Source organism: Rutidosis leptorrhynchoides, chromosome 2 (assembly GCF_046630445.1).
Source record: "Rutidosis leptorrhynchoides isolate AG116_Rl617_1_P2 chromosome 2, CSIRO_AGI_Rlap_v1, whole genome shotgun sequence".
NCBI lineage: Eukaryota > Viridiplantae > Streptophyta > Magnoliopsida > Asterales > Asteraceae > Rutidosis > Rutidosis leptorrhynchoides.
Window position 1 is genome coordinate 93,506,186 of NC_092334.1, and position 12,261 is coordinate 93,518,446.

The 12,261-nt window shown below is 31.9% G+C and overlaps 1 protein-coding gene across 1 annotated transcript; it reads right to left on the bottom strand.

Annotated features, from left to right (window-relative positions):
- Positions 1-9,376: 9,376 nt before the first annotated feature.
- LOC139888082 (uncharacterized) lies at positions 9,377-12,182 on the bottom strand. The gene is made up of 5 exons (XM_071871116.1): positions 11,831-12,182; positions 10,425-11,103; positions 10,095-10,329; positions 9,576-9,638; positions 9,377-9,502 (listed from the first exon to the last, which is right to left on the bottom strand). The coding sequence occupies exons 1-5, from the start codon at positions 12,180-12,182 to the stop codon at positions 9,440-9,442; spliced, it is 1,392 nt and encodes a 463-aa protein (XP_071727217.1). The 3' UTR covers positions 9,377-9,439.
- Positions 12,183-12,261: the final 79 nt, after the last annotated feature.

Sequence of the window (12,261 nt, forward strand, 5' to 3'; positions counted from 1 at the left end):
TGATGTTATTTTGGAGATTACAATATTTTTCTTAAAAATAATAAGAGTCAATTACACCAATGGTACCTGTGGTTTATGTTTGATTACGGCGGTAGTCTCTAATTCTTCAAAATTATATCGTTAGTCCTTGTGATTTTAGAATAATTTGACGTTAGTCCATTTTATAACATCTGTTATCTTGGTCCGTTAAAAGATGCCATGTGCCCATCACATGATGGCCATTTACGTCATTTAACAAATGAGCTCTACGTATATTACGATGGGACTTGTTCCCAAATCAATTAGAAGCTAGGGTTTTTCAAGTTGGTGTTAGCTGCTACTATAAGGGGGTTTATCAACATCGCTTCCTAAATCGATTAGAAGCTAGGGTTTTTCAAGTTGGTGTTCGCTGCCACTAGAAGGGGGTTTATCAACATGGCTACATATATGCCCGTGCATGGTACGTTTCCGTCTCAAACTAATTCGGTTCGGTTACGTCCCGAGTCCCAAATTAATGAATGAAGTCGTACCGAGGACCGTACCATATAATTTCTTTAACGGGTAGGTACTGTGATGACCCAGAAATTTCGACTAAATTTAAACTTAATCTTTGTATGATTAACATTTCCGACACGATAAGCAAAGTCTGTAAAACTGAATCTCAAAATTTTTGAATTACTTTTATATATTTAAATACCCTTCGGTTGTTTTCGACGATTCGCGAACAATTATATGTAAATAGATACATATATACTATAACATGAAAAGGTAACAATGTATTAATTGTTTGATACCGTACATTAAACTTATTGGTTTAAATATCTATTCGAATGTATATGATAAGTTGAAATATTTATTATTAAAATTTATTTATAAATAACTTCCAATGTGTATTTAAAAACTGATTTATGTATATTAAAAAGATATATACATATATATAATAAACGATAGTAACATTCGTTTATTGATTCAATTGATATTTAGTTAAGTTAACTAAAGCGTTTAAGATGAACCAGTTAAACACTAATTTGTTACAGTGTTTTCAAATTGCCACATTACTCAAAATGCTACAGTGTTTTCGAAAATCACTATTTGCTACAGTGAAATTGACTTTGCTACAGTGAATTGCTACAGTAAAATTTGACTTTCCTACAGTAACTTTGCTACAGTAAAACACTATTATAAAAATGTGTTTTAACAAATAGCGAGACGATGATTTATAGAAGTAAATGACCAAAACACTCGAAAGTTTAAGATACACTTTGAGTGATATAATTAAGGGATAATTTAAGGCTATATTTTGACAAAGGTACGTGTCACGAAATGTAAAATGCAAGTTTTCTAAGCGTACGAAAATGCGTTCGAGAAACCGGAACCGGGACATAAGTCGAGTGATGACGTACGACTTATCGGAACAAAAATTACAAGTCTACTATGCACAAGAATAAAATATAATATATAAATAATTATATTAATTATTTATATATTTATATTTATTTTATATTATGTCGACAAGCTAGGAGCCAAAACAATGTGAGCTGTCTCTGGTCCTCATGCGAGTCGCATGGCCAGAAGGCCATTTCCATGCGAGTCGCATGACTCCAGATTTCAGGCCAGGTTCTATAAATTGCAACATTTTCTGCCGAGTAAAGAAAGAAAAAAAACACACACATACATATTACTCCGTATTTATTTTATTTATTATTTATATTATTATTATTATTATTATTATTATTAATAAGATTATTATTAATCTTATTATTTTTTTTTTATTATTAGTGTTATTATTTTTGCGATACAAAAATAATAATGTACATCAAATATTACGACGGAGTGCTGTCCAAGTAATTTTCAAAATGAGTTTTCGAGCAAGCTAGAGCTAAGGAAATTATGGGTTATTGCCAAGGAGGTTATGGGTAATGTTCGGGGGTATTTTTTTTCTGAATCAAACCTCGTGTTTATCATCTCCGATGCGTCTACGTGCTTTCCTGCAATATTGTATATCAATATTAAACAGTGAGTTCATTTGATTCCCTTTTACTCTTTATATTTTTGGGACTGAGAATACATGCGCTATTTTTACAACTGCTTTATTAAATGCTTTTGAAATATATTTTTAACTGCGAATACATGCAAATGCTTTATTAACCGATATACAATATTTATATGGGTGAGTTTCATAAGATCCCTTTTACTCTCTACATTTTTGGGCTGAGAATACATGCAAATGCTTTATTAACCGATATACAATATTTATATGCGTGAGTTTCATTGATCCCTTTTTAATTGCTTTTGCAATATATTTTTGGGCTGAGAATACATGCACTTTATTTTAAACGCAATGGATACAAGTACATACTAAATTCTACACTGAGTTTGAACCGAAAATCCCTTAACTTTGGTAACTAGTAACTGCCAGTTATAAGAACTGGTGGGCGCGAGTAGTAGTATATGGATCCATAGGGCTTGACATCCCCGTTCGAGCTAGAGCGCTAGCCTTTTAACGGACGTATGCTATTTGAGAAGCGTACACGTTGGTTTGCGTGTATTATTAAGATGATTATACAGAGGGTACAAATTATATAAACGTTAAAGTTTAGTTACCAGGGTGCTCAATTTTGTAGAACCGATTGATAAACGTTTCGGATGAAACAACTGAAATCTTGTGGTCCACCTTTTATTTAAAACATAATGATAAACGTTTTGAATGAAACAACTGAACTTTTGTAATCCACATTGATATACGGATTATGTGTAATATTAAAACTATGAACTCACCAACCTTTGTGTTGACACTTGAAGCATGTTTATTCTCAGGTTTCTAGAAGTCTTCCGCTGTTTGCTCATACGTGATACAAGTTATGTGTTTGGAGTCATACATGCTATATACAAGAAACTTGCATTCATCAAACCATTACCATGTATCTTATTTTGACTGTATTGTCAACAGATGTATTATTGTAAACCATTTAAATGGTGATTGTCTATACGTAGGAATCATCAGATGTAAAAAAACCTGGAATTTATATATTCATTTATGAAATACCTTTTCAAACGAATGCAATGTTACAAAACGTATCACATAGAGGTCAAATACCTCGCAATGAAATCAATGAATGACGTGTTCGTCCATATGGATTTGGAGCGATCGTCACAGGTTCGGACCGGTTCGGTCACATGATTTTTGGTTCGGTTCCCTGGAAACAACCGTCCCACTTGAGTACACTCCACATTGACTGCTGGAATTGCGATTACAACAATTCTACTTCTCATTATAGGTAGAAAAAACGTATGTCTCTATTTTGATCTTCAACCTGCTCACAAGGCATACGTATTATTCTTGGTTATATAAGACTATAATATATGATCTTTGTTATATGTATCTACCTATTAACGTGAATATGTATTTAACTAACTCAAAGGTTCCAAACTTTGCACTTAGCAAAGACTCGTATTTTTTTTACAAATAAAGATAAGGTCAATACACTAATTAGTACATATATATGTTCATGCTCCTCTGATGCAATTGGCGTGCAGCTAATTTGCAAGTATTCAATTTGATCTTATCGATTTGCCCTAAAATAACAGCACCTGCAAAATATATAATATCCTACAATTGTTTTTTTATAAATAAAAAAAAAACATTATTACTAATAATATTAACAGAGTACACGATGAAGCACAACTACATGGAGAACTTAAGAATTATATGCAATGATCTCAAAACAAAGATACAAAAGACGAATAAAAACATCATCTTAAAGTGTTAGTCTTTCTATTTGATGGTGTTGCAAACACAACATGAAAAAACATATTAAGACAGTAATACTATAGACTATTTGTTAAATCATAGATCAGTAAAATGTAAATATATCGGTCTGGTCCGTTTCCCGTACTTTCGGGTTCGGTCCGTCCTGTACCAAAGACAGAAAAATATGAAATTTAAGGACCATGGACCGTACCGAAACTCCTCGGTCCGGTTCGGTTCCAATTCGGTTCGGTTCGGTCCTCGGTTTTTTCGGTTTTCTCCCGTACCATGCACACCCCTAGCTACAGATTTAAATTCTATGGTTTTTTTTTTATCATTGTTGCTATCTTCAGTTTCATTGTTCTTATTTTCAATTAGGTTTTTTTAGAGCAAATCGAAATGATTAAGTGTTCTTGTCGAAGAGCTGCTATCATTCGAACTTCTAGGCTAACAAAAAATCTTGGCCGACCAATTTATACATGACAATTGACAAGTAACATTTAATATTTTCTTGTTGATTGATTATATATCTTTTACAATTTGTAGCAGGGCCGGTCCTGACATTTTTTTTGCCCTGAGCGAGTCGGAAGAAAAGGCCCTTAGTAGGTCGATTCGACTCTCAAGAACAATAGATTATCACTTATCAAATAGCAATAATTAAGCAAAAGTAGTACTATCTCCGTACCAATGCGCCTTGGTAACCAAAGGTGAAGATGTAAAAACCATTAACCATAAATTATGCCATGTACCGAGTACTAACTTCCTATCTTCTTGATCAATGTACAAAGTTTGTTCTATGATTTACCCATAATTTATAGTCAAAATACAATATCAACATATGAAAGCTAAATAAAAGATAAAAATCTAGCTTTGAGGTCAAGACTGAAAAATAATAATAATTACTTAAATGTAACAAAAGAATCCAAATGAACAATTTTTACATATTTGATGATAAATACACTGTTACTCACCAATTACATTGATAATTTATTTTAGTTGATACCACACTTATACTTATAAAAGGTACTCCGTATTTTTTATGGACGGGCCCCACAGTCCTGAAAGTATGGAAGTTTGGGCAAAATGATTTTCTCTTACTGTTAACCATGCCACATCGGTTACTTATAAAAGATATATACTCTATAAAAAGGCAAGACACTTGAAAGTATTACAAATTAAAAAAAAAAAACTTGGTCCCGATCTCCTTAGGCATCATCTCTCTCTTAGCCTCTTTTGGGTTTAGTGTATATATAGGGCCTGCAGCAGTACAACGAAATTGGGCCCCCAAATTTATTGGGCCCTGAGCAGGTGCACATCTTGCACGGGGCCGGGCCTGATTTGTAGGGTGCAATATGCACATATTTTGGACGTGTCGATCAAGTAATGTGCAATTGTTTGAATGAGATCATACCCAGATTGTTGCGAGCTAAGAAGGTTAAAGCTGAAAGAAGTTGAAAGTAGAAGACTTATGAATATAATTTAAAAATATATGTAAAATGTAAAGGGTAAACTATAAATAAACATAAAAATATAGTATAATAATAATAATAACTAGTGAAATAACCCGTGAAATTACGGGGTTGTTTAAACGAAACAATATAATGACTTAACTGAATTTATTTTAATGACCCGTTCGACTAAGAAACTTGTCGTTGTTTTTACAAATATATAGAGATATGTATTTTCGCATACATATGTAACGTAATTAATATCGTAAAGAGAATCCATATTTGAATATTAATAATATAATAATATAATAACTGTAATTATTATAATAAAAATAAATTATACTCCGTAATAATAAAATTTGCTCAAAGTTGAGTATTTATAGTTTTAATAATAATTATTAGTAATAATAAATGCTTTTTGAAATTTGTTTAGAAAATTAAAATACAACTATTATATAAAGGTTGTACAATATGCTTTAAAATTTATAAATGTGTTGGTGTTATGTTAAAGATTACTAATTCCTTTTATAAAAGATTTCATATTATTTTTTTAATTAAATTTAATATAAAATAATGACATCATCAAAGATGTCTTAAAAATTTTCTTTTTTATTTTGAATTATATTTATACTTAAAAATTATTTATTTATGACATCATCATTTTAGAAATTTAATATTAACTATAGATAATATTTCCTAAATTGTATTCCCTCCGTTCCAATTTAATAGTTTACAGACAATAAAATACAATTAAAGAAAAAGTGATTGTCATAATTAAATTTTTGTATATTTTTCAGTTACCTATATTTTTGTCATATTTAAATAAAGGGAAGGTATAAAGGTACTCTAATCAATTATTATTATGTAATTTTGAAAGTGGACTCTTAGTTTTGAAAGGAAAAAAAAAATATGAAATATTAATATGGAATGAAAGGAATATGATTTTATCTGAATACAACTATATTAAGAAATGGGAGTATAATAAATGAGTAAGCATCATTCCCGAGTTTATTATGAAAGAAAAAAATAGACAAAATTGCTAAAATCGTCCCCATGTTTTGTGTTTTTTGCCCAATTCATCCCTATGTTACCAAATCTGCCTAACTCATCCTTAAATGGCAAATTAATTCCCAAACTAGTCCCTGTGGTAACATCCGTTAAATTACTCTGTTAGTACAAGTCATGTGCATGGCACGTGATTTTAAACCAATAAAATTAAAAGGGTATTTATTTAACTTAAAAGAAACATATGTAGGTATGCAACCATGTGCAAGTGACACACTAGATCCCTTATCCGAAAAGTGACACACTAGAGCTTTTATTTATCGACAAGTGACAGATTTTTAGCTTTTTGGTATCAGTTATAATGAAGCTTTTCGGTTTTAATTCAAATGAATCTTTTCAGTTTTAATTTAAATGGAGCTTTTCGGTACATTAACAAATTTTTCAGGCGAAGGTTCGTTTAACCGATGAAGATTCCGATAACTAATATCAAAAATTACAGGCTATTAACAAATTAAATTGATTCTAATTGATTACTATATCATTCTATAACAGTTCAGTCCTACATCAAGTAATCATGCTCTGTTTTTTATAATGAACAAAGCGAAACAATTTTAAGATTAAACACGTGGGCAAATTCGGCCAAATATGTGTGTACGAACACGATATGATGATTGCTAAATATTTGATTGTTGATGATGACTCTAACAGCACTAAATTCCTAACTGGAATGATTCATTTTCGTATTTCGATTTTCGATCAAAATAGGGTACTGTAGCGTAAATATGGATGTGATATTGATTTTGACAAATTTAAACACAAAACTGAAGTTATAGATCGATATAGTAGCTCTTTAACTATGAAACCAATTGTAATTCATGATTTAGCTTTATATTGTGATTTTGTTTATTGAATTATAGGGAGGGAAAGTGACAGGTTTGATGGCTTACCATATACACGTGACTTGCACATGACTTGTACTAACGGAGGATTTTAATGGATGTTACCACATGGACTAATTTGGGAATTATTTTGCCATTTAAGGATGAATTTTGCAGATTTAATAACATGGGGATGAAATGTGAAAAAAACCAAAAACACGGGGACGATTTAAGCAATTTTGTCAAAAAATAAGTTAAGTGAAATGAAAATTAACTAAGTTGGATCATTTCGATTTGGAAGAAACTACTTGAAAGAAAATTATGTACAATCTTTTTTCACTTCTTTTCATTTCCCTACTTAAAAAAAATTTAGGAACACCGAAGCTTTTAAATTTCTTTTCACTATATTTATTTTCTTAAGCTAGAACTCTGGAGAGGATGGAGTATAAGCATTCATTTTAATTTTTAAATTTTTTTATTTGAATTAAACGAAATTTTAGTTTAAGCAAAAATATATTAAATTGTACTCCGTAACATTTAAAAATATTTATACATAAAATTTTAGAAGTACTTAAGAAGGGCAACGACATGTAAATCTGGTAATCGTTACAAAGCAAAAACATTGTCAACATGATTTACGTAGTAATTTATCTAATAAACCAAAAAAAAATGAAGTGATGATTAGGGGCGAAAGTTGAAAGGATTCAAGCTTCTACTGTTAAATCGGGAGATGACCTTGGGGTGTATTCGGGTGTGTATAACGTTCTATATTCAGAATTTCAGACGGAACTTGAAGGTCAATGGTACGTTAACAAAAAAAAAGAAAGTTAAACGAAACCGTGAATGTTGGTGCGGGCAGGGCCGTCCCGTTGATTTTCGGAACCCTGTGCTGGATCAAATATATAGTGCCTTAGAAACGAAAATTTTGCAACTAGATATCATATACAGGAACTTCTAGGTATCTTTTTTTGATTTTCAGTTCGTCTTCTATTTTGTTCTAAACGAAAAGGGAGTTTGAGTGTCAATACTTTTTAGAATAATCTTTTGAATATTATTCCATTCTATAAAATTAAGTGCATCTGGAAATTTTATAAGATTTATTTCTCGCATTCTAATTAAAATAATACTCCGTATAAATTACAACTACATATCATAAGTTGGTGTTAAAAATACGACACATGATTTAGCAAATAAAAATGAAAACTTGGTGCATGTTAAAGAAATATTCTTTTGATCACTGTGTTTTATTTTAATTTATTTCCCACATCGGTAAAAGAATAAGTAAAACTTCAGTATATATATGAGAGAGAACAATCTGTAATTATTAGCTTCTTCTATTTGGGCTTCAATCCTTTAAATAAGACTATTTTAATTATCCGTGCTATAAATCATTTCTGCTAGATGTTGGGTCACTCGTTGGAAAATTATAGGGGCCCCCAATAGGTTATGTGAAGATATATGGTTCTATAGTTAAAGGTAAGGCGAAAGAAAAGGATAAGGTTAAGAAGAATATGGTGTTGGATAAATCGTTTAGTTTACGGGATAGTAGTGAGGATGATGAAGACGTGGGTGCGACTTAAGTAGACGAGTCTTGTAAGTGGTTTTATGTGAGTTCAGGATCGAGAAGCGTGTTAGGAAAATGGGGGTTTTTTCGAGGAGTTTAAAAAGCACAGCTTTAATTCTCCTATGACGGGCTCTACCTACGACGTTCTCCTTTAAGGCTTGTGCGGGCAATGACGGTGTCATGAACAACATCGGTGATGGGGTTTGACTTTGTTTGTTACTTAGTAATTTGTTTTCATTGTTAGGTTGGTCTCTTGTATTTTCATATTTGTAGTTGGTAGGTCGTGCTGTTTGATGGCTCTATGTTGCGCTCGAGTTTAGTTGTAGTTCGATATGTGCCTTTATGTCTAAAATACTGTTCTCGAGTCTCGTCCATGTTTGGTTCTTGCTTTTCTTTCTCTTTATGAGAAAAGGATTTGTTATATAGTATTCATTTTTACCAAAATAAATAAATAAAGCATTTCACAATAGCTAAAACGCAATCACTGTATCTTCATTATAATGTGCGTAGTAAAAAAAAAAAAAAAGTCATGATATGCTACATTTTGATGAACTTGAAACAATGAAATGATCTTAACTTCAAATGATACTTCCTTAGCTACAGAGGTACCTTCAAATTCTGATCTATCTTCAAATGATATTCCCATAGCTCAGGTGTAATTTGTATTTTTTAGTAAACGTATAGTTTGCAATACAATGTGACCGTTGATAGGTTTATACGTTCTTCGTTTCCAAACACTGACCAACTTTAAACTGCTTTAAGCAATCGCCAACAAAATTAGTGTTGATATTTAACTTGTCCGACACACAATCAGCACTCATTTTTTCTTGGCAACGCTTTTCTTCTTCGGATTTTTCTTTTTAAATCCTCCTCCACTCTCCTGTTAAAGCAACAGAAACTGATAAATCATGGAGTAACAATTTAAATTGAAACTATGGTATGAGCATGAATACCTTTTTATAGAGAATATAGGCAGCTCGACCAGTCATCTCTCGCCCATTTTTACTGACATAAACCTGAAAGTAAAGAAAATTCGATTTAAATCATACAGCACATATAGACATGTCATCTGAAGTAGACAATGCACATCCAAAAACATAAACTTTAAACTAGTGGAGATAACAGATTCTTAATAATAAACTTTATTAGGGCATATACACAATCTGGCTTCTTAAAGTTAGGTGATTTGAACCAGTAAAATCCAAATAAAATGTATTGAAGTATTTTAAGAGTAAAGGTGATTTAGTGATTTACCCACCCGACCCAAGTGCCCATTTTGTCACCCCTACTTTACAGCCTGTAGCATTCTTGAGTGTAATAGATATGCTTTAAGCTGGTATGGTTAAGATAACCATACACTGTCAATTACTCTGATAGTCTGATAAGAGATCTTTTGTTTAATTTTGATACCTACAATAATTAAAATAAATAAAAATCACAAATACAATAAAACCAAAATGGTTCCAACTTACTCTCTTCCCATCTGAGCCTGTGAACCAATGCCCACCACCACCAGCTTGACCATCTGCCTGAACCCTCCTTTTACCGGCATCTTTTGGGACCCCTTTCTCAGTACTACGCTTCGGATTCGTAAAACCCTGTGATGTTTCTTGCGCCTTTGACTTTCTTGAATTTCTCCTTGAGCTAGTCTCACCTTTACTAGTTTGAGTAGCCTGTTTGGACTTTTCCCCATTGCTAAACTGACCCCTAAAACACAAAATTCCGACCCCATTTATAAAATTTAAATGTAAAACAGCACTCAAATAAAAAAACTAAAGTGATCAACTTACAGCAACACTTACATATAGTCGATGTTTGAGGTACTGGGCTGCTCATTATCTCTGTTTGCTGCATTTAAAGGGAAGAAATTGCGCAATCGTGTTCGAACTAGTTCCTGAACCCTCGGATCATGATGGAAAAAATACCGATGAGCAGGAAGACACGTGTCATCCAAATCAATGACACTATTTGTAGAAAAACCATTTCGTTTACTCTCTATAGAACTACCCTCAGATTTTATTTTATCTTTTTTGGCACTGAAATATTCCTCACAGACTGCATCAAATGCAGGTGTAGGCATACGAAAAGTCTTCTCTGATTGAAAATCTTCCCATAAATCTTTCTTAAATGTATTAACCGATTCATCTAATTTTCCATGTTCATTTAAACCTGCACGTGACACAAGATTAGGCTGCCCACCGTTCAGGTACGATTCTGATCCATTAAAAGTTTTGTTTGCAGCGACTTCACTTGTAAAAGGATCGTCAGGATCAGAGTCAGAATCAATCAGCTGAAACCTTCTAAGAGGACTGACAGTTAACTTTGGAAACGGTGATTTGCTACAATTCGTGATTACAGACTCTGGACCATCTGAGACACTTTGCTTTCTTTTTCCTGATTGTTTAGTCAAAACCCCGTGTCCGCTAAGAGGGACTTTTGAGCTGTTATAAACTGAATATTGATGGGTAGATAGATGTTCATCTGCAGTTACCAATAAAGATAGCATACATGAATACATATTAAATAATAGTATCATTTTCTACATATTAAATAAATCTAAAACTTGCAATTGTATATACACAAGCAAGGTTGCAAAAATCGCTATTCGAGGATTAATCGGTCGGGACTTTGGAAGGATTAATCGGTAATTCGGAGATTAATCAGATTATACTGTATACATTTAAATATTAAATTTTAAAAATTATATGTGTAACTATAGAAAAAAAACCATAAATATAAAGTAAATTTTTAACATAATTGTCTAAAATTGTTCATTTTGATTCAAACTATAAAATTATAGTTTAAATATTAACAATTTTTTACTTTGACCGACTTTGAATACCAAATTTGATTTTGATCCATCAATTGACCTTGACTGTTTAATTAAACGAATTTTTAGAAATCGGAACAAATTTATCCTAAAAATGATTAATCGAGGATTAATCGGCGAGTAATCGAGTTTTTTACAACACTGTACACAAGTGACCTCTTAAATATGTGACCGAATTTTTTGATGATGTGGCAGCCATAAACAATACGTAGTACTTGGTAACCTCTAATATTTAAAGTTTAAATTTCGATACATACAATAACAATAGCATAAAATGTTGTAAGTTAAATATATTGCTAAATAATTTTTACTTTATACCTAATTTCAATAACATAATTTGATTAACAAAATGTAAAAAAAATGTGTGTTTATATATACCTATACGATTATTATCCTCCGGTGAAGAAAAATCTTCGATGTCATCATCATCAACAACAACAGCAGAATGCAAATCCAGATTACTTTTAACTGAAGCTGATGATACGGCGTCGTTCACCGTAGATCCTCGGCGAAGTCGTTTCAGTTTCGGCTGTGAATCAAGACTATCAGGGTCTGAATCAAGTACTGTTAGGGTTTCAAAATCATCATCTTCATATTCTGGTAACTTGGAGAACTGATTCGATGTTGATTGAGGTTTATTATTTTGATTTGCAGTAGTGATTTGGGGCTGGGAATCAATTAGGTCAAAATCGAGACCTAATGAGAACGAAGGTGCTTCAAAATCAGCCATGAATTAATTGAATTGAATTGAATTGAAATTGAGATGAATGAAAACAATTTGGAGAGGGTTTGGATTATAGAGTGAACAA

What these genes read in the sequence shown, in the direction of transcription:
- LOC139888082 (XM_071871116.1), bottom strand. Translation starts at nt 12,182, where the DNA reads ATGGCTGATTTTGAAGCACCTTCGTTCTCATTAGGTCTCGATTTTGAC. An exon ending in ACCTCAAACATCGACTATAT is followed by an intron (nt 10,330 to 10,424) that starts GTAAGTGTTGCT and finishes TTTGTGTTTTAG; the next exon opens with GGGTCAGTTTAGCAATGGGG. An exon ending in CCTATATTCTCTATAAAAAG is followed by an intron (nt 9,503 to 9,575) that starts GTATTCATGCTC and finishes TTGCTTTAACAG; the next exon opens with GAGAGTGGAGGAGGATTTAA.